Here is a 24,135-nt window from a genome sequence, read left to right on the forward strand (position 1 = left end):
AGTGACCATATAAACAAATACTTTTTTGGATATAGTACTAATTTTTGTTTCCATTGTTAATACACTATGCTGTTTAAAGGTGTCTGAAGTCTGTTGCCAGATTTTTAACAATGAGTCCTAGTTTATAATCTACTACATTTTACCAAAAAGATTTGACCAATTTAATTTCTATTATGTGAATGTTAAATAAACAATAGTGGTTAAAATTTTGTCAAAATACTTACGTTTACATGTTTTCCCATCTTCCTGCAGTACGAATCCTTCATTGCAGCGACAGTAGTAACCATTCAGAACGTTGACACATTCATGCTGACAACTGTGGTTCCCAAAAGAGCAGTAGTCTATCACTGTTGAGAGACAAAGATTTCTGAGTAATGAAGACAATAAAAGTAATGACCCGACATGCTGATACGTATTTATTTTATTCTTTATTTATTTTATTGTCAGACGTCTGACAATAAAATAAATAAAGAATAAAATAAATGCATTCCTTACATGAGAACACGGATCATGGTACACATTTAGTATGGCTGTCTCTGCTAGAATGCAGCCGGGCAGCTGTCTGTAAGGATTGCCACCAGTGGAAATATTTCTGTGCATAGTTTACAGCTGCAGCAGCTATACTATTTAGCTGTATTGCTCTACGGCAAAGTGCTGCTGCAGCCATTTGGTTTTGGCGATGTAGCTCGCAGGGAAATGTTTTTAAAATTGTTTAAAATTTTAATTAATTTTTAAAATTAAATTTGTTCATTTGGGGACTCTCATTTATATTCAATAAAATTAGAGCTTTAGTCATGACAAATGTGTCTGCGTAAATTGCTTGTAAAAATGTATTAATATCATTCCAATATTCTTTTATTTATTCTTTAATATACTTACAGTCATAAAAAATATGAGACCTGCTTTAGATTCCTATTGATATCTCCAACATAGCCCACTACTGGAGGAATTAATTTTCAAAATTTTATCAGGGGTTTAAAAGAATCTATGCAGAAATGTCCAATTAAATACTCTCCAGTACTGAGAGTAAGATGTTAGCTTTACTGATAATAGTAAATGTAATTTGTTTTCTGATGATAAAGATATCGATGTACCTTTTGTAATATATTGCCAATAAGTTATTTTAGGTGTTGTTTTATAAGTTTTTATTATATTATATTATATAAGTATGAGATTCCATTCTTCAAATTAGCATTATTATATATAATTCCAAACAACCCATTTATAAATTTTGGAGTTTCCTTAAAGATGAATTGTTTATTATTCTGCATAGATCCTTGGAGTATGTCAATACATTTTGTAGTAATAGCCAGTCTTGAGAGGTTAAACTATAAGTTGACAACAAATAACATACATCCAAGATTTGTTGATTTTTTATGCAATGCTGCCAGCATATTCATTTCTTATGCTCCCAAGTGGTGAGGATCTCTCTGTGTAACCTATCTGGAAAATTCTTTGTAATACTGAAAGGTGTTAAAATCATGAACCAAAGTTTTGAATCTAAGTTCATACTAATACATTTTCTGAAAACATCAAATAGGTGATTAATTAGATTTAATTTAGGAAGTTTTGTTATACTATATTGCATGTTTAAACTCAGAGAATACCATATTTTATTATCTTTCCCCATGACTAACATGTTTTTTGACAAATTATTTTAATTTGTTATTATGATTGAATGCATCAATTTCTAGTTAGATGTATAGTTTGGGTTTATCCAATCTGTTACAGTTTTGAGTATGGAGGCCCTTATATTAGATTCAATGTTTGGGAAATGTAATCCTCCTTGTTCACATTGCCTAGTATGATGCAGGAAAGTAATTCTATTTCTTTTGAGGTACCATAGAAACCTTAACAATAGAAATTATTTCTTTAAGAAAATGTTTATCCGGTAATAACAATACTGCTTGTGTTACATACAAATGTTTGGGAAGCAGTACCATTTTTATCAGCTGCAATCTATCTTCAAAAGTTATAAATATTTTATTCCATTTATTCACCAAAATATTAATTGAATCAATATTTTTTTATAATTGACATTTAAAATATATTTTATATTTTCACATAAAACAATCCCCAAGTAATTTAAAGTAGAGACGTGTTCACCAGTTGGTTCCCGCCTGCTTGTATTTCCTTTTTTTTGTTCAATAACAAGAATTTTGATTTAGATTTATTAAAATGAAGACCTGAAATCTTATAGAATTTCCCTATTAATAAATCTACTTCATCTAATACTTCTTTTGTGTTAGGTAAAGTAAGAAGCACATCATCAGCAAAGAGCATTATTCTAGAGCAATATTGGTCGTACATATATCTATGCCTTTTATCTTCGGATTGTTATGTATCAAGATAGCAAGTATCTCTATGGCTAATGCAAATAAGATAGGTGACATGGGGCCGCCTTGTTTAGTGCGTCTAGTAATCTGTATTGCATCAGAAGTAAAGGGTCCCATTTTAATGAACGCTAAGTTTTTTTATATACTCTTTATGAGTGTAATAAAGGAGAGTGAAAAGTCAAATATATTCAAAACTTTAGTTAAATAATCCCAATTTAAGGAATCATAAGCTTTTTCTATGTCCAAGCCAATTATCAAGGCTTCTTGATTTTCTGTATTTAAGTAATCAATCAAAGTTAGGTTTCTTTTAATGTTGTAGTATGTGTGTCTATTGTGCATGAATCCAGTTTGATCATTATTAATTATTTTGGATAGTTTAACTTTTATTCTATTTACCATTATAGACATGAATATTTTATAATCATTACTCAGTAATGATATTAGTCTATAAGAACTACAATAGCTAGAGTCTTTGGTTTATTTTAAAATAGGAGTGATTAAAAAATATATCCATGATGGGGGTATTATTGCTTGAATTTAAATTTCAAATAATGTTTTATGCAGCAATAAAGTTATGAATGTGGGAAAAAGTTTATATAATTCTATTATTATACCATCTGATCCTGGACCATTACCAGGTTTACTGTCTTTAATTTTGTCTGTAATTCTCTTGTGTGTAATTGGTTTTTGCAGCTCTAATTTTAGTTCTTCAGGAATGTTTTTAACATTGGGGATTATAGTTTCTAAACTTAAATGTTCTATTATAATATTTTCACTTTTATAATGTTCTGGGTAATGATTTTTAAAAGCATCTAAAATGTCACCTCTTTCTGAAACGTTCTTACCTCTTCCTTCATGTAATATGTTAACAATAGAATTAGCTTTCGATTGCATTTTAATTTTCATGGATAGATTATGTAGATGCTTTGGTGATGTAACTTAAGAATTTATTTTTAATCTTTCCATGGCTAAATTAGTTTTGTGGGTTAATATTTCATTGTATCTTTTATTTGGCAATTGTGATTTCTTTTTTTTTTTTTTTGAATCAAATTAAAATCCTTTTTGGATTTTAATAATAAGAGTTGGTTTTGCAATTCCTGTAATTCTGATTTCCATTCTTTAATTTTATTTTTAAACCAACTAAGGGTTTTACCATATATATATAGGCCTTTAGTAAATCCTATACCATAACTATGTTTGCTTCTGGTTTATAATTAATATCTAGAAAGAGTTGAAGTTCAATGGTTAACCATTGCTTAACTTCTTTAATTTTTGTAATATACGAAGGGATCCTGGAGATGAATGTTAATGGCCTAAAATCTATTTGAATCTTCAAAACAAGTGAGTTATGGTCTGAGAAAGGACATGGAATTATTGAGAAGGTTATAATTTTTGAAATAAGGTCTTGAGAGACAAATATTTTATCTATTCTGGTTTGGGTACCAAATCTATAATCTTGATGAGTAAATAGTAAAGAGTTGATGTCGATACTATTATAAGTATCACTTAATTTAAAGGTCTTAGTCAAATTTTTTAAGAGTTTTAAAGTAGAAGATAAATGTGGGGATTTCTTATTAGTAGTTTCAGAAGTATCGGTGATATAATTAAAGTCTCCCCCTATTATTGTTTCCTTTAGAAATTCTTGTAATGAAATCTAAATGTTTCTTGGCTATTCCCACCCCAATACCAGGAAACCAGTATAAGTTTCTATTATTAAATTTCAATATAACAATAGCTATAAGTCCATCATTATCAACATACTTATATGTAATTTCTAGACTCAGAAAATTGTTTCTCCGTAAGATTTTTCCCCTCTAGTCTTTAATTTGTATGAGGAATAGATTAAAGTGATGTAATCAGTGGGATTCCATAAAACTGTATCATTTTTTTTAAATGTGTTTCTTGCAGAAAGATTACTTGAGCTCTGTTTAACTTTAAATATTTTAAAAGATTAGATCTCTTATTTGGATTGTTTAAGCCATTAGTGCTTAGGGAACAATGTAAGGTCCATATCAGTTTGCTTTTATAGAAAAGTTTGTTTTATTATTGTTTTTTATTATATAAGACTCTTCTTCTAATGTTAATTTTGTAGTAATTTGCTTATGTTCAACTATCTTAGTCAACAGTATTTCATATAAAAAACTGCAATAGAAAAAAGCTTATGTCAGGCTTATTGAAATTAAAAAGAAATTTAAGTTCAAACGTATATGTTGAATTCAAACAGGTGTAATTATTAAACCATACTAGACATAGAATGAAAATCATTCCTAGTCTAACAGATAAGTATATATCTGTGGAAACAATCTCCCTAACTTTCCTTCCCATTTCTTTCAAGCTCCATATATAATTAGTAACTATTCAAGGAGACTAATTAACTCCTATATATCTAATATGAGTTAAATATCAGTAAAAAAAAGTATGACTGCTTCCTAACATTTCCCTTTCCTTTTACTGAAATTCTTAAAAAATGTAATAATTTTTCCTTTATAATCAATGAATTGAATAATAAATATTGAAATCATTTGGAAGGTACAGATATACTTATGGAAATTTATATGTATGCAAATATATACAAATGTGGACTAAATTTGTATTATTTGCTTATGACCAGGTATTTAGATTATTTACACAAACATTCTTATACATACACCATATAGCTTAATATTTCACAACAATCCTTCACAGATTTCAACAGCAACATAAGATAAGTTAATAGCCAAGTATTTGCTAAAAAAAAATCAACTGAAGACAAATTCCTAATAATAAGCTATCAACATATACTGTCAGTCAAACATTTATTTTGTAGTATGTGGCTACTGATGCTTGGAATTATTTAAGTCATCATAAGTTATTACCATATGTAACTTGTTAGAACAATCATAACATAGTCGGTTGTATCTTAGTTCACATTAGAAATTTCTCTGTCTTCTGTGAACTATAACTAAGGATATATCTACTTTACATTATAATAGATAATACAATTATTATACAACTGAGTGGTTTGATCTTATAAGCCCATTTATCAGTTATTTTACATACCAATAATCAGTTTTTTTTATTAGGCATATTAGTATATTTCTAGTTATTGTTCTACTAAATTAAGCAGGTCTTCCCTTTTGTATGAATTTAAAACACACTGAATCATTTATTTTTTATGTAACTGTTAACTTACTATAAACAATGACTAGATAACCACCATTTGCAGTCTGTGTCACTCCATTTAAAAATATTTATGGGAGATTTGCAAATTCAATTATCTAAACAGTCATAAGAAAATGTGTATATGAATAGGCATTTCAGCACTATAAGAAATGTACAGTATAGAGTTTTCAGAAAACAGTATACTTCCTTCCTTTATAACAGATTATTAGTGATTTCAAACAGTATTGCACAGTACTTGAGCGCAGCCATTTTCTTCTTTCTTTGCCCCCCCCTTTTTTATAAAAACATTACAAAGTAAACATGCTGAATGCCAAACTAGTCTTCGCAGATACACTGTTTTGATTAAACTTCCCCATTCCCTTCTGTGCGTATAACAGCCAATCAATGGCCTTGTCTCCTGTTGTTATGGTGACCTATTAATTCTTTAAGGTGAGCTAATTTAAAAAGTTAAATCTGCTCATGATTTCCTTAAGCACTAACAAGCTTCATCTTTGAGAGCAGTCCAAGATTATTTTCCTGCTTTCCCATTTCAACACATACTCCACTAGTAGATCTGACGGCAAATGTTTCCAAAATGAGACACAACTCCAGAGTCTCCAGAGCCATTTAACAGGCATCTCTCCAATACTCAGACAACTCAAACATACAATGTGATAAGTTATAAATCAAACATCACATTTCACAAGTGAACATTTACCAATCAATCAAATGCCAACATATGTTATTGTTTAATAATTACTGCTATCTCTGTATCTGTCAGCACTATAAAACATCATATCCCGTTCACAACCACTTTCCTATATAACATAAATTCCCACCTTGTTTGGTTAAGATTTAAAACATCCAATTATTTACAATACAGCCTCACCTTTTTTTTTTTTCTTCCCTAGCCTTTACCAAGTGTTTCACATTAAATCTCTTGGAAGTGAAGATATCCAGTGCACAAAAGCAACTTTCACATTTGGTTCTCTGTAGCTATCTGTTGCATTCAGTTCAAACCCCGACGACCATACTAATACACATCAGATGCCTCTAAGCCATGTTAGCTCTTACATCTAGCAAGTGTGTTTAATCCGCAGCATGTATACAGAGTTTTAGCCTTCCATTAACTCGCTGCAGAGGTTAATCATGCATCTTTAGGAATGCAAACCCATTTCTCAGCTTTGATATCCATGCAACCAACACAGCGTACTCAGGAATGCAATGTCTTATCCCCATCCAACCCCAGGGAATCCCATTGTACAACCTAGTCACGGCAGACAAGGAGCTGAATATCCACAAATCAAACATGCACCACCAGAGAGAAGTACACCTGGATCTCATTCAAAAATCAATCCCTCTTAGGCAGCCATTCATAGGGAATCCACACATCTACAAATATCGGGTGAAGCAGAGACATCCACGACAACATACAGACAACCATAGCCATTCAGCCCCCCGCATTAACAATGGCCATTCTGAAGGACATCACATATTTTATTCATTTCTAGAATGAGACACATTCTCATCAGCTTCCCAATTCAAACTAAAAAGTAATCTAGTCATGACAGTATTTTACTAAAAAGAATATTTCATTTACTAATATATTTAAATTAAGTCACAAGAGCTTTAAGAGGGGACTCATCTTTTAAAGCTTATTTGCTCAGTTTAATACATAAGCATTAAATAGGTTACTGTTCATTTTTGCCATTAGATTAATGGAATTAAAAAAATAAATAAGTATAAATGAAAAATTATTATTCCTATTAAAGAATCAAATGATCCAGATTCCTACCTTTTTTCTTGTAAGGATAAATATACTTATATACACAAGGATAGCACTTACATTTGAAATTATAAGCTAGTTATATATATCATTTATATATAAAGTTGCAGTAGATGCTTTGAAAGATTTGGCTGAAATAGCTATCTTGGATTTAGTTATTTGCTTTTTCTTTTTAACATCAGTCCAGGAATTCTTGTCATTAGCTCTCTTCAGGGAAGAGGATGACCAATCCATAGCTTTAGGAATAGATATGTTATTGTTTTTGATGAATAGGAAGGCTTCTTCTAAGTTATCAAATGTTCTCATTTAGTTTAGATGCAATATTTTGATTCTTGTCGGGAAAGCCATCTGAGTTTTGATGTTGTTTTAGTAATTTAGTTAGTGGCCATGCTTTTTTTCTTTGTTCCAGCACTCTGATAGAGTAGTCATTATCTCATCTTATTAAGTTTTGATTGTATTTTACTGGGCTTTTCCTCCATGCTGTTTTAAGTATTAGTTATTTATCCATAAAAGATAAAAACTTTATTACAATTGATCTTGTTGGTGTAGAAGATGAAGTTGAAGCTGGTTTCCCTACGGCTCTGTGGGCTCTTTCAATTCCAATTGATCTTAATCCCTCTTTAAGGTCTAAAACATCTGGAATCCATGAGTTTAAGAAATAAATGATGTCTCCTCCTTCAACTTTCTCAGGTAAACCCTAAAATTCTAATGTTTGTCCTTCTTTCTCTGTTTTCCAAGTCATCTACTTTATTAAGCAACCAAAGGTTTTATTTGATAAGAGTTTCATTCTGTGCTTATTCTTCCTTAAGCCTTCTCTCAATGTCATTCAAAGAGGTTTCTATATTTGTTATTTTAGACTGATGTTGAAGCATTTATTTGAATATATCTGTTTCCTTTTGACAACTTTCCTTAAGATTTTGCAAGTTCACTTTGAAATCATCCATTTTTAGTGACAGTTCATGCAGTGAAGAAGTCACCAGTTGTAGTTCCTTTTTTAGTGTCAAATCAGTGAGAGAATTCTTTGAGTTGCTCATATCCACCAGTTTTGCTAGTCTCCAATATAATTTGACAGGAAAAAGTTTATAAAAATCAACCAAAGCTTGTAGTTTTATATATATATATATATATATATATATATATATATATATATATATATATATATATATATATATATATATATATATATATATATATATACATATATATATATATATATATATATATATATATATATATATATATATATATATATCAAACTTTCATCTATCTAGTCTGTTTTTTCTAGAAAAAAAATATTTTTTTTCCTGTATTTTATACTAATTTATGGAGCTCTGAAAATCTGCTGCAGTCAGTTGGCCATCAGGCTCTGCCATCTGTTTCATTCACTTTTAATGTCTGATAAACCAGTATTTTAGTTACTGTGAAAGCACTAACATTTTAGTAAACTTTCATAATATTTTAATGTTTGAAAGTATTTTTATGAAGTTTAACTTAAGCAGGTCTGTTGTTTGAAGGGCTTTACATGGTATTTGCACTAGAACTTCTGAAAGTCTAATCCCTTGGAATTAATAGTAGTGTAGTGCATATAGTCTGCTTCAGGAAAAGTGTTGCTTTACAATCCCTGATCAACAGACAACTTTTGATAGATATAAAAGCAGTGACCCAAATCACTGTCTGGAAGACATGAAAACAATGACCCAACATAGCTTTCTATATAGTCATCTGTAAGAACTGTTATTTCTTTCTAAACTGAACTAACAGCAAAGCAGGACATCAGGGTAATCTGAGTATAAAAACAAAGCACTAACAACTGAGTAACAACAATTATTCATGCATGCAACACAACATATCATACATGTATAAACCTGTGACTTAAATTGCTGAAATAGGGACTGTGATTTTACAGAGCCAAGGATGTCATGCTAAACACAGTCCCACAGGAGTAAATACAACATTTACACATCAAACAGCACACTGTTTTTGATGCGAAAGCAAGCTTTGAACCTATATTCTTACACCAACTTATAAGCAAAGGTTCTAGGAGATCAACTAAATATGATACCATTTTAGAAATGTACGAAATGCAGCAAACTATTACAGGGATGGCAAATATTTGAAAGAAAATATTGTTCTTTGTTCATTCTGAATGACAAAGTACTCACAAGATTGAAGGTATTTAGATGTCATCTTATAATTCTTGGAAATATCTTTGCTGGGCTGAAATGGCTCATGATAACCTCATAAATATAAATCACAAAAATCTGGTATTTACCAACCAAAAAATGAGTCATGTAACTGCAACTAATGATCTCTCTTATTAATGTTACAAGGTATTATAGTAAATACCTGATACATTCTGGATACCCGTTCTCCCTTTAAAAATGCCATTCAAATTTAAAAAAAAAACACATATTCACCCCAATATACTTTGATGGACATTATAGATCAGTTAAAGAAACTGAGGCTGTTCAGATTCTACTTCAACATACATTTTTCTCGAAAAAGTTTTTTGATTTGTCGGCAGGGAGAAGCCTCAATTCTCCTCTACTGAATATAAACAGCTGCTGAACTACTGAATTAGGAAGGCAGAAAAGGTGGGACAGGTGAACAGTGCACTCTGGAGCCACTTGCTGTGTGTCTGTGTATGTGTGTGTACGTGTGTGTGTGCTCAGAGATAACTACAGTTGGAGAAAGGTGTTCTTCATAGCCTGGCTGAGACTGTCTTGCACTGAATAACTGAACCAGGTGTATCCATCAAACAATACAGATAAATTTTCCAAGCACTTTTTAAAGGAGGGTTACAATATTAGTTTCATAACTTATGAATGACAAAGAAATCCAAATATTGTGTTCTTCTAGCTTAATATTTCTGTACACTTATTATTGTTAAAAATACATTTTCCCTTTATTAGCTTACACTTTATATTTTGCATTAAAATCAATATTTTTTGCAACAAAATAATTTTGTTTTAGCCTGGCTAACATCATCCAGATAGTATATGACTAGATGACTAGCAATCAAATATTAGATTTTCTCCTTGAGCTTGTATAATGACTTTATAATCTATCACTTTAATTAGGGTTGCACTGCTAATGGACTTTGTAATAATCAATTAACTATCACTGTATTTGATTGAATTGTTACTGTATATTTGTATTTGACTGAAACAAGTACATATACAGATATACAATGCTCTCACCCTAGGTTTCTCTAGTAAAAAAATGATTTCTGGACTGTGGAGCCAGCCAGGTAACAAAGTCAAGCCTCTCAACAAATAACAAAGTTAAGAAAGTACCCTATTGAGATGCAGTAGCTTTTTAAAATGAGTTGCCTGTCTGTTATTTGAATGATGAATGTATAGGCATATGGGGCTGCTTATTCTTCTTCAAGAAAATAACAGTAGATGCTTTCAGGACAATCGATAATTTACTGACAGGGCAATTTGTGTGCTGTAACAGTTAATGTGATATTATGCCAAACATTTTTTATATGATCAATGTTTTATCCGAGTGATCATCTATAAATTGTAAACTGTAAACCAGTATGAGAGTGTATAAACATTTATCTCTGAGTTATTCTGCAAACTACTGTATTATGCAGTTTAATGTGCTGTTAATGCATCGTAGATTACAGTTGTAAATATGTATGATCAGTAGCATAAATTGCTGTGTTATCCTTCTGGATTCTTCTCTTCTTTAGAGCTCCGACCATGTCTGAAAAGCATCCATTGACAAGCCCACTTACTCAATTAACAAACAGAAATTAAAATGCTGTATAATATTTGCCTAGTTCTCACTCAGGTTATGACTTTTAGCTGCTTGTAGTTTCTTGCTTGTAAATTCCTTCATTTTCAGTATAAAACTATCATTATATGACAGTTGTTTTTTATTTGTTTGTTTGAATTAGATTCTGTCATGGAATTATCTGAATACAGACAAACTTGTATAATTAAGCAGCCATAGATGTTTCTTACACTCTTGTATGAAGGTGATGTTATAAAATCAAATCTTCCACATATTTACTACATAGAATGCATTTTCTTATTTCTTTTATCATTTTTATTACCATTTCTAGCTGTTGTTTTCACGCTTAGAAACTTGCTATTAGTGGAAATGTATTACTCTGAAGTTGTGTTTTTTATTCCTTTCATTATCTAGGTTGTGAAGGAATTCATTTATAGTCACTAAAAGGCACAACAGTAGTGTAAACTTTAGCCATACATAAATTATGAAACTTGTGTGTATTTAAATTGACTGTGTATTTTGTGCTTTTATCTTCTGACAAAGTCCTTTAATGCTATTAACTTTTGTTGTTCTGCCAACAATTTGACAGTGTTTTCTTGGTTCTGAAGGAAGTAATGTTTCCATCCAGGAAATGTATGAATGATTCCAGGATATTACACTGGTGTTTTAATTATATCAGCCATTGAGTCATGCGATTCTCATTGCTACCTTACAAATATTAGAGTGATATAATTTGAGCAGTGGTATCATGTGATTCCCAAAAGCCACTACATTATCCTTTAATAGTGATTGTGTCATTTCTTGAACTTATAATACTGTTGAAAGAGCAAAAGTTCTGATTTCTTAGTATGTGCACCCTTAGTTTAATTAATATATCTCAGAGTATGTTAAAAATCAAAGATGGAAGCACTTACTTCTGCAAGTTTTCTTGTCATCATTTAGTAGGTACCCAGGCCGACAGCGGCATGTGTAGGAACCAGGAGAAGCGACACAGATTTGCTCACAGTCATTTTTCCCTTCTGCACACATGTCAATCACTATTCAAACAAGATCACAGAAAAAGTACTTCTGAGTAGTCATATAAATTAGATTAAAAATGACACTCTGCATGATGAAATAAGGACCAGCTTAAGCACCAATGTAATAAATTTAAAAAAAATGAAACAGTACCTCAGTCAAATGCAGACAAGAAGTTTTATTATTCATTTCATACTTTATAACCAATTAATGTTTTTTTAAGACTTACGAGTTATAACAAACTTATCTGCTAAATGCTTAGGCTATAGACAATCATACAAAAATTCAGTTATTATTATTATTATTATTATAATATCATGTCAGGACTAAGGAGTTCCTGGTACATGCTCAGGAACCTTAAGTATGATCCTCAGAACAGTGAGAATTAATGTTTGATTACAGGGAAATATAAACTAACTCTGGAATTGCTGTATCACAGACCATTTCCTCTTCTATGAGGTTCAGTGCTGTTAGAGAGTTAACATACAGAAGTAACAAGTAACTTGGAGAATGTTGCCGTGCACAATGACAGGTGCAGGTGGGTTTGCTGCACTGCAAAAAAATATTTTTATGTATAAGAGCAAGTTCAGCACTTTGCTGGTATGCACTAAAGATCAATTTTATTTTTTTTGAGATTCCAGACTCAACTTGAATAGTTTCAAAATTCTGATAGGTACCCAGATGAACGTCATGAAACAATAAAATTATTATATTGCTACCGCTTTATATACCACCATTTTCTGCTTAAGAATAATGGATTAATTGTTTATTTGTGTGCATTACACACCATTTCAAAGCACAGTAACTAATTTTCACGGTCTGCCTGAGATCAGCTCTTGAATTTAAAATAGTGTTCTTATCCCATGACCATAGTGCACTTTGTAGATTTTGCCGTCACGATTTTGGTATTTCCAACAGCTTCATAAATTCTATTGTGAAATGTTCTGCTCAGTTTACTTGGAAGCTAAAAAAATATTCTAAATAAACAAATGATGCACAATTGATACTGTATAAATAGCCTAGTTATTTAGCTTTTGTGAGGGGTTAAGATAATGAACTTGAGCCTGTGATCCTAAGTTTGATTCTGTCTGTCCCGGTTTCTGAATTGGACAACTCTGAGGAAGTCACTTAACAAGACAGGGTGCCTTGAAAAGAAGCATTTCTACCTAGTGGGTTTAGCTGGTTAACAGATAATACCAATAATAAAACAGTTTTCTGTTATATTCCTTCTAATGCTACTATGCATGACAGTGTGACATTTTGTATCACATGCCTACACAAACTGCATCTTCTAGACATGTGTAATTTGCAGTTTGTTTCACTGTATATCTAAAATACATCTACTTTTTACAGTTTGCCAGTAAAGTAATTTCTATCATAGAAGTGCTTTTAGGCTGGTAAGTTCTTCTTTTAAATAACATGTTAAAGCCCACCCTTACTATTTCTACAGCCATTTCATCTAGTGCCAGCAAATGCCAGGTTCTTTTCAGTCCCTGCCTAATTTTATAGCTGTTAGTCATCCATCTCATAACAAGTGTTGGATTACTTCCCAACACCTTCTTTTTATTATTTTCTGTTGTCTTGGCCTGTCACTTCATTTCCTAAGTTGTCTTTGCTGTCTGTCACACCTATGAACCTACACGGCTTTACCCTTCTCTAACATTTTATGTTTTTTTAAGCATTAAATCTTAATTGGAATAGAGTCATGCATACCACTTTAGTGAAGTCGTATAACTTCCAAATTCCATACTTTAAAATATCTCTGTCTGCAACAATTTTTTTCCCTGAGTATTTTACAAAAGTAATATTCATATGTTGTGTCTTTCGGCTTTTCCCGGTTAGGGGTCGCCACAGCGGAACTCTGGTCCGCTAATGATTGGCAGTAGATTTTTACATGCTGAGTTGCCAGCTCTGATGCAGAACCTTCAACGAAGGTATGCCCATTCACGCATGTCTCCACACAGAAGACGCTCTAGCTGAGAATTGAACAGGACAACGTCATACTGTGAGGCGACAATGCTACCGCAGCACCACCACCGCAGTACCAAAGAAATATTCATATACTTTTTGTATTTTCACTTTTGTTACAGCCTAAGTGATATGCATGTGTGTGTGTGTGTGTGTGTGTGTGTGTGTGTGTGTGTGTGTGTGTGTGTTGTATAAGTGCATCTGCGCATGTTTGCGGACATGTAAGGCTTGAACACATCTATCTGTGGGCTTCTGATATGTTTTAAATCTTGTGATACTCTGTTTACTGGGACCGACGTTCAAAAATCATTTGGATTAGAAACCCACTGACATGTAAATGTACAAAGCTAGAAAATGTGGGTTTAGTTTTTGAAAAAGATGATATAATCTGTGATTGTTTTCTGTGCAGGGAAATGGCTGATGACTGCATGTATCAGCATGTGCTGCAGGAAGCCCTGTGTTACTGTCAGATACAGTGGTCACATCAACAAGCCTTCCAGCTCCTGCATGAATGCTCTAAAAGTTGTGTCCACAGTATTCATATTAAGCTGCACTTCTTTAAGTGAGGTGTTAGGGTGTATCTTGTCACTGTTTTATTTTCTTGGACAAGGATATTAAGTCTCATCCCATGTTGGGACAATGCCCACTTTGCGAACTTAGTGATGGTCTTTCTGTTTTCTGTAGACTATATCACAGTAAGTTCTATTTCTGTGATGTCAACATGTGGCTATTACCCTACTTAGTCTGCTCTTTAATTGCCTTTAACACTCTTCTAGTCCTTCCCACTTTGTCAACCTGCCCTCTGCCCTCTTCAGTGCCTCTGTGGATTCTCCGTCCACCAGCATTTCCTGACATACATTCCTTGAGTCCTCAATACTGTCTAAGATGAAACAGTATTGCAGATCAAAATGGTAGTTAGTCTGCATGACCCCCTATCAGACATATGAGACCTGATAATGTGACTCTTGTCACTCTGAAAGTGAAAGCAAATTCCATACATGGCTGTTATACCTTAAAGTCATTTTTTGAAGGAGAAGAAGCAGTCTAACCCTTGCTGTGGGGGCACAACTGCTATTATTTATGTTAACTCTCGGACATATGTAACTTGGAGTAGGAGAAATATACTGAAATACTGCAGTCGTATTCCCCTCACTCACACTTAAATTCTTACTGTCCAATGATCATAATCAGATTTTCCATAAAAACACAGTCCCTACAATCTCCTACCTGTGCTCCCTTCTCCCCTCCTGTCCTTCTTCTTCAGATTGATACCTTCACATCCCCCTGAAATGATTTTGTACACCCTTACTAGAATCTGTCACATCTCGTCCATAGCATGAAAAGTTTAGGCTCTATACTCTCCGGATGCACCCTTTCCCCTCCCTTCTACCTTGCCTTCTCCAATATTTCTTCTAGACCTTTTGTCTGCTGCTATCACAACCCTCTTTTTTTGAGCCTGGTCTGAAACCCAGGTGTGTAAAATACCCTGATATCTTCTCTCAGGTAGGCTTCAGGCTTCTACCCACATCCTTAATATAACCTACTCCAAAGTCACAAAATTTTGGGGTAGGTTGAAAGTTTTATGGAACATGTCAGTCAAAAGATAATTAGCTTCATTCCAATCAGGTGATACTTCCCATATTGATTATTATGGTTCTTTGCATTTGCCTCTACTAAACATTTAACAGTCATCTTTCTGCTCACTTGGAGAGCCTTTTAATGTCATTTCTTAGATTCTTCTCTCCATCTTCTGCTGTAGCTATCTTTATGTCACCAGTGAATAGGTTGACCCATTCCCTGATATGTCTGAAACAACACAATGAAGAGTGCTGGACTCAGGCTCAACCACTGGAGTACTGACCTAGCCTGTTTCTTTATTCCTGACATTGTCCCTTTCACATTCTACTGTCTAATCATGTCACAAGCCACTTCTTCAGTCTTTAGTTCTAATCCTGGTTTCTGCAGTTTTTAAAACAGCTCCTGTGCAGAACCTAGTTAAAGGCACTGGTGAAGTCCAAAGAGACCACTACTATCCAGCAAATTGCTCCTGCAACCAAAAATAAACCATATTCATCTGATAGTTCCTTGTGGATTTTAAAACATGTTGGCTTTTCTCTAATAGATTGCTATCCTTAGAGAAACAACCATCATGTCCTATAACTCCCTAATGACTTTCCCTACCTGCACTAATTTGGGCATTATGCCTATAGGTCCTGAACTTTCATGCACTCTATGCATTGCCTAGTACAAGGGTATCTTGCCATCTTACAGTTCTGTGATTTGTATTAGAAAATCCACCAAGCACAATAATTGGCGAGTTGGGGGTTGAAGGCTGGCATAATGGTTAAAGTGTTTAGTTCACAGACACAAGGTACAGGGTTTGATTCTCACATTTGAGGAAACTAGCAAGGCTTAAATGACCCACAAGGGCAGCTTAGCCCAGTACTTACCTATCAGGCTACAATATCATACTCGGTATAATGCTGCATTTTGCATTACAGATTTGTTTAGAAACTTTATATAAGAATTTTGTATATAAATTCTGTGTTTGTATGCATGTACACACACACACATATATATATATATATATATATATATATATATATATATATATATATATATATAGATCTAGGACTTTTGATTGAAGATCAAAAGCCGGAATCCATTACCACCGAACACACTTTAATGAAAGCGCTTTCATTGAAAAAGCGCTTTCGTTAAAGTATGTTAAAAACCCCCCACAAAATCTACTTGAATGCAGGGGGGCAAGCCCCACTGCACCTCCCGGCAGCCTCCCACACCCCCCTACTTTAATATTCTCACTCCAAAGTTGGAGTACAGTGGGGAAAAGGGAATTTTACCTTACTGCACCGTAGTACGACCAGAACAACAAGCGAAAGTGCTGCTTTGGTGAACAGGCAATATAACAATATAACTAATATTAGTAAAATAAATGTTAGTTAATAGAAAGTGGTGTGTTGGGGAGATATTAAAAAAAATAAAAATCATTTGATGACATTTATAAAGTTAACTCAAAATGTCTTGGCTTTCATAATATTTTTAAAACATTACACTGAAATATTGAAAAACAAGTTTGTGAGATAAGGCTAAACCATTAACTAAAGCTACAATTTACAATAAAATCAATGCTATAATTAAAGAATTAAAAGAATATAAGGCACCAAATACTGATGGACTGTTACCAGAAGTGTGCAAACACACACACACACACACATAATATATATATATATATATATATATATATATATATATATATATATATATAAATATATATATATATATATATATATATATATATATATATATATATATATATATATATATATATATATAAGTGGGATTGTCAGAGAGATGAAGAAAGTAGACAGGAGTATAAGGAGATGAGGTGCATGGCAAAGAGAGAGGTGGCAAAGGCTAAGGATAAGGCATATGAAGAGTTGTATGAAAGGCTGGACACTAAGGAGTGAGAAAAAGACCTGTACCGATTGGCTAAACAGAGGGACCGAGCTAGGAAAGATGTGCAGCAGGTAAAGGTGATAAAGGATAATGAGGGAAACATACTCACAAGCGAGGAGAGTTTGTTGAGGAGATGGAAAGAGTACTTCGAGGGGTTGATGAATGAAGAGAATGAGAGGAAGAGAAGGTTGGATGATGTAGGGATAGTGAATCATGAAGTGCAATGGATTAGCAAGGAGGAAGTAAGGATAGCCATGAAGAGAATGAAGAATGGAAAAGCTGTTGGCCCAGATGACATACCTTTGGAAGCATGGAGGTGTTTAGGTGAAATGGCAGTGGAGTTTTTAACCAGATTGTTTACTGAAATCTTGGAAAGTGAGAGGATGCCAGAGGAATGGAGAAAAAGTGTTTTGGTACCGATTTTTAAGAATAAGGGTGATGTGCAGAGCTGTAGTAACTACAGTGGGATTAAACTGATCAGTCACAGCATGAAGTTATGGGACAGAGTAGTGGAAGCAAGATTAAGAAGGGACATGATGATTAGTGATCAGCAGTATGGTTTCATGCCGGGAAAGAGCACTACAGATGCGATGTTTGCTCTGAGAGTGTTGATGGAGAAGTACAGAGAATATCAGAAGGAGCTGCATTGTGTTTTTGTAGACTTAGAGAAAGCATATGACATGGTGCCTAGAGAGGAGTTGTGGTATTGTATGAGGAAGTCAGGAGTGTCAGAGAAGTATGTAAGAGTGGTACAGGATATGTACGAGGGTAGTGTGACAGCAGTGAGGTCTGAGGTGGGAGTGACGGATGAACTTAAGGTGGAGGTGGGGTTACATCAAGGATCAGCTCTGAGCCCTTTCTTATTTGCAATGGTGATGAACAGGTTGACAAACGAGATCAGACAGGAGTCCCCATGGACTATGATGTTTGCAGATGACATTGTGATCTGTAGTGAGAGTAGGGAACAGGTGGAGGAGACCCTGGAGAGATGGAGATATGCTCTAGAGAGAAGAGGAATGAAGGTCAGCAGGACTAAGACAGAATATATGTGTGTGAATGAGAGGGAGGATAGAGGAATGGTGAGGATGCAAGGAATAGAGGTTGCAAAGGTGGATGAGTTTAAATACTTGGGGTCAATAGTTCAGAGTAATGGTGAGTGTGGAAGAGAGGTGAAGAGAGTACAGGCAGGATGGAGTGGGTGGAGAAGAGTGTCAGGAGTGATTTGCGACAGACGAGTACCTGTAAGAGTGAAACGGAAGGTCTACAAGAGGGTAGTGAGACCAGCTATGTTATATGGGTTGGAGACAGTGGCACTGACAAAAAGGCAGGATTTTGAACTGGATGTGGCAGAATTAAAGATGTTAAGATTTGCACTGAGTGTGATGAGGGTGGACAGGATTAGGAATAAGTATATTAGAGAGTTATCCCAGGTTGGAAGGTTTGGAGACAAAGCCAGAGAGGCACAATTACATTGGTTTGGACATGTGCTGAGGAGGGATGCAGAGTATATTGGGAAAAAGATGCTAAGGATGAAGCTACCAGGTAACAGGAAAAGAGGAAGGCCTAAGATAAGGTTTATGGATGTGGTGAGAGAGGACATGCAGGCGGTTGGTGTGACAGAGCAAGATGCAGAGGACAGGAAGAAATGGGAACAGGTGATCTGCTGTGGCAACCCCTAACGCGAACAGCCGAAAGAAGATGATGATATATATATATATATATGTGTATGGTTCTACCTGACATAGTCGAAACCACACAACACCAAACACATCCCCATTCCACAAACCACACACACAACACAAGCACACCTCACTTAACCCACCCCCTATCCCCACAGACCTAACTCACTTCCACCGCCTCTATCGCCTCTAACTAACGCACTCCACTACCTCCTAGCCTACTCCCTAACTTAACTCTCGGCACCCTCCACCCCTATCGCCCCCCTAACCCTAACTCTCTTAACCCACCCTGTTTTGCTCCTAACCCTAACTCACTTAACCCACCCTTCATTGTCGATCTTCTGAGCTCAGTTTCGTTGCTGTGTCTTTCTCTGTCTGTTTACGAACCATATATATATATATATATATATATATATATATATATATATATATATACATATATACATACATTGCTTGGAAAGTTATTAATGAGGGTGTTTAATAATGTATTACAAAAGATGTTCCTAGTTTTGGAAGTATTCAGTTAATGCTTTAGGAGAAAGATCCACTAAAGTGTGACTGTTACAGTCCCCAAATCCTTTATAAATGTGAGTAATACATTATTTATGTCATTGGTATCTAACAGGCTCAAAGCTATTATTTTTAATATATAATATAATTATCAAACAGGATTCCTTATTAAGAGACATACAAGACAGTATTAGAAACAATCACTAAGCGATAATGCTAATCTTAATATATATGGTTTTATGGTTATGATTATGGATATAGAAAAGGCATTTCACTCACTAGACTAAAAATATTTAGTGCTGAAATATTACACATTTCCACTTTGATTTGTTGGTATAATAACAATAACTTACAGTTTTGTTTTGTATGCTAAAACTGGTTTGTTTCTGTCTCAGTGAATCAAAACTATTAAGGGAAACAAACAGGGATGTCCTGTCTCTCCTTATTACATTTGCCTTTGCCATGGACTCAGTTATTAATACTAAAGAATATTCAGTAAAGAATCATTTTTTGATGGTCATTTATTAAGCATGAGTAAGATAAATAAATCAGTATGTAGCAGTGATAATTTATTGAATATATTTATCTGTATGTCTGGGTGGCAAAGTGGCACAGGGGATAGGCTTGTCCCCTCATAGCAAGAAGTTCTCTGGTTTAGTTTTCATCTGGATTGCCTTTTGTGTGGAGTCTACATGTTCTCCTTGTGTTTACATGGGTTTCCTTTGGTTTCACCAGTTTTTTCCCCATTCCAAAGACATGCAGTAGGTGGACTGGACACTCTAAATTGGCCATAGATGTAAGTGTGGATTATGTTAAGTGAGTGTATGGTATGGAATAACAGCCATGGCAGGGATGGCCACCTGATAGTATGAACTTTGGCTGTAGATGATTGTCACTGTTGAAGTGACACCCCAATCCCATGTGCAAAAATGGAAAAAGGGGTAGAGGATGGTTGGATGGATGCATGGATGAATGGATGGATGCATGGATGGATGGATGGATGGATGGATTGGATAGATGGATGGATGGATGGATGGATGGATGGATGGATGGATGGATGGATGGATAGATTTATCTCTGTGTCCACCTCAAACTTAAACAGCATAAAGCAAACTCAATAATTACTAATGAAAATTTAAGGGAAGAGACAGTAAACAGTAACAACTGATTCTATAATTATTGATGATAATTTTGGAGAAGAGAAAACAATCAATATTAAATGGATCTAAAATAAAGCAAACTATCAATGAATAATTATACCAAACATAAATAAATTAATATATACTATAACAACATCACAAATGGTACTTAATTCATAATAAATGACCAATTGATTAAGTGTCTCTGTTGGTAAGCTGTCATAAGAGTGTACTGCTGATAGACACTGATGAGGGAAGAGACTAGCTTGAGTCTAACTAGCTATAGCCAAGGAGAGTTTATTGTCTTAATAGTTGTTTAAGGATAAATTTACCTTATTGATTAATATGCAGAGTGCAGCTCAAATTAATATTGTCAATATGCTGGTAGTGTGTTGTTTTTGCTTCAGTCTTTGTGCTGCACAAATGAATGAGTGGTGATCTATTTATGGGCAGTGGTGACAAAAAGGTAGCATTTCAACTGTTTTTTGGGATAACATGCCTAATGTAAGTTCTGATGGTACTGAGTGTGTTGAGGGGTTTATTCTGGTTACAGGGCCTTCCTGTGGAAAGAGATAAGGAAGTTAAAGGCAGCAGCCAAGCTTGCATAATATTTGATCTAATAAGCTATGAGCAATAATGTTTTTCCCAGGAATAAGGGGGTTCTGTGTTGCCAAATTAGGGGAAGAAAGAACATCTTCATCCTGTCACTTTTTCCTTTTTAGTTGTGATGTCATGTTGGTATTGCAATATTTGTATGAGTTATTCTGTCCTAAAGCTGTGGAGAGTGGGGATTATTTATTTACAAATTACAAAAGTAAACTAAATTATGAGTCAAGGATTGAGAAGTCCTGGGCAAACCTACTTGGCTGAAACTTTAACTTTTGAGCGATGACTATTATATAAATTAAACAAAGTAACTATTTATTAGATTTATTAGCATAACAAGAAATTATAATACATGTATATGCCATTATTATTTAATATAGTCTATTAAACGACTGTGGAATTTGTGTATTTTGTGAATGCTTGAATGTTATCCTTTCTTTTTGGGATTATGTTAAGACCACTTATCTAGAGGCTTGATTGCTCTATTCAGTACCTCAGCTGGTGAAGTTTACATGCAAAGAGTCCTTAGACAAGGTAAGAGTAAAACTATGTAGATGGAAAATGCTGGTCTGATGTTTTAATCACAGAGCCCCAATGATAAGGGTGTTTGTGCTGTCACTGATGTTACATCCCAATGATAAGGGTGTTTGTGCTGTCACTGATGTTACATCCCAATGATAAGGGTGTTTGCGCTGTCACTGATGTTATATCCCAATGATAAGGGTGTTTGTGCTGTCATTGATGTTACATCCCAATGATAAGGAATGTTTGTGCTGTCACTAATGTTACATCCCAATGATAAGGGTGTTTGTGCTGTCACTGATGTTACATCCCAATGATAAGGGTGTTTTTGCTGTCACTGATGTTACATCCCAATGGTAAGGGTGCTTGTGCCGTCACTGATGTTACATCCCAATGATAAGGAAGTTTGTGCTGTCACTGATGTTACATCCCAATGATAAGGGTGTTTATGTTGTCACTGATGTTACATCCCAATGATAAGGGTGTTTATGTTGTCACTGATGTTACATCCCAATGATAAGGGTGTTTGTGCTGTCACTGATGTTACATCCCAATGATAAGGGTGTTTGTGCTGTCACTGATGTTACATTCCAATGATAAGGGTGTTTGTGCTGTCACTGATGTTACATCCCAATGATAAGGGTTTCTGTGCTGTCACTGATGTTATATCCCAATGATAAGCATGTCTGTGCTGTCACTGATGTTACACCCCAATGATAAGGGTGTTTGTGCTGTCACTGATGTTATATCCCAATGATAAGGGTGTTTGTGCTGTCACTGATGTTACATCCCAATGATAAGGGTGTTTGTGCTGTCACTGATGTTACATCCCAATGATAAGGGTGTTTGTGCTGTCACTGATGTTACATCCCAATGATAAGGGTGTTTGTGCTGTCACTGATGTTACATCCCAATGATAAGGGTTTCTGTGCTGTCACTGATGTTACATCCCAATGATAAGCATGTATGTGCTGTCACTGATGTTACATCCCAATGATAAGGGTGTCTGTGCTGTCACTGATGTTACATCCTAATGATAAGGGTGTTTGTGCTGTCACTGATGTTACACCCCAATGATAAGGGTGTTTGTGCTGTCACTGATGTTATATCCCAATGATAAGGGTGTTTGTGCTGTCACTGATGTTACATCCCAATGATAAGGGTGTTTGTGCTGCCACTGATGTTACATCCCAATGATAAGGGTGTTTGTGCTGTCACTGATGTTACATCCTAATGATATGGGGTGTTTGTGCTGTCACTGATGTTACATCCCAATGATAAGGGTGTTTGTGCTGTCACTGATGTTATATCCCAATGATAAGGGTGTTTGTGCTGTCATTGATGTTACATCCCAATGGTAAGGGTGTTTGTGCCATCACTGATGTTACATCCCAATGATAAGGATGTTTGTGCTGTCAATGATGTTACATCCCAATGATAAGGGTGTTTATGCTGTCACTGATGTTACATCCCAATGATAAGGGTGTTTGTGCTGTCACCGATGTTACATCACAATGATAAGGGTGTTTGTGCTGTCACTGATGTTACATCCCAATAATAAGGGTGTTTGTGCTGTCACTGCTGTTACATCCCAATGGTAAGGGTTTCTGTGCTGTCACTGATGTTACATCCCAATGATAAGCATGTCTGTGCTGTCACTGATGTTACATCCCAATGATAAGGGTGTCTGTGCTGTCACTGATGTTACATCCTAATGATAAGGGTGTTTGTGCTGTCACTGATGTTACACCCCAATGATAAGGGTGTTTGTGCTGTCACTGATGTTATATCCCAATGATAAGGGTGTTTGTGCTGTCACTGATATTACATCCCAATGATAAGGGTGTTTTTGCTGTTACTGATGTTACATCCCAATTATAAGAGTTTCTGTGCTGTCACTGATGTTACATCCCAATGATAAGGGTGATTGTACTGTCACTGATGTTACATCCCAATGATAAGGGTGTCTGTGCTGTCATGATGTTACATCCCAATGATAAGGGTGTTTGTGCTGTCACTGATGTTACATCCCAATGATAACGGTGTTTGTGTTATCACTGATGTTGCATGCTGAGTATGATTTTCTGTGTTTGAAGCCTAATGGTTTTTTGCACTATGAAAAGGACTGAGTGATCTTAGCTGGGATAATATGGGAAAACCTTAAATGTTAAGGGAAACTGGGGTTGGGACTTCCAGAACATTCATTTATT

At 34.6% G+C, this 24,135-nt stretch overlaps 1 protein-coding gene across 4 annotated transcripts in view; it reads right to left on the minus strand.

Moving 5' to 3' along the window:
- Positions 1-24,135, minus strand: part of MATN4 (matrilin 4) — a 256,812-nt gene that overhangs the window by 90,722 nt on the left and 141,955 nt on the right. For all 4 annotated transcript variants that reach the window (XM_044090083.1, XM_044090082.1, XM_044090084.1 and 1 more), the window contains exons 8-9: positions 11,922-12,044; positions 225-347 (exon numbers count right to left, since the gene is read on the minus strand). In XM_044090083.1, coding sequence (XP_043946018.1) covers positions 225-347; positions 11,922-12,044 — 246 coding nt within the window. The remainder of the gene's footprint in view (positions 1-224; positions 348-11,921; positions 12,045-24,135) is intronic.

Source organism: Protopterus annectens, chromosome 12.part0 (genome assembly GCF_019279795.1).
Source record: "Protopterus annectens isolate FY-2018-M chromosome 12.part0, PAN1.0, whole genome shotgun sequence".
Classification (NCBI taxonomy): domain Eukaryota; kingdom Metazoa; phylum Chordata; order Ceratodontiformes; family Protopteridae; genus Protopterus; species Protopterus annectens.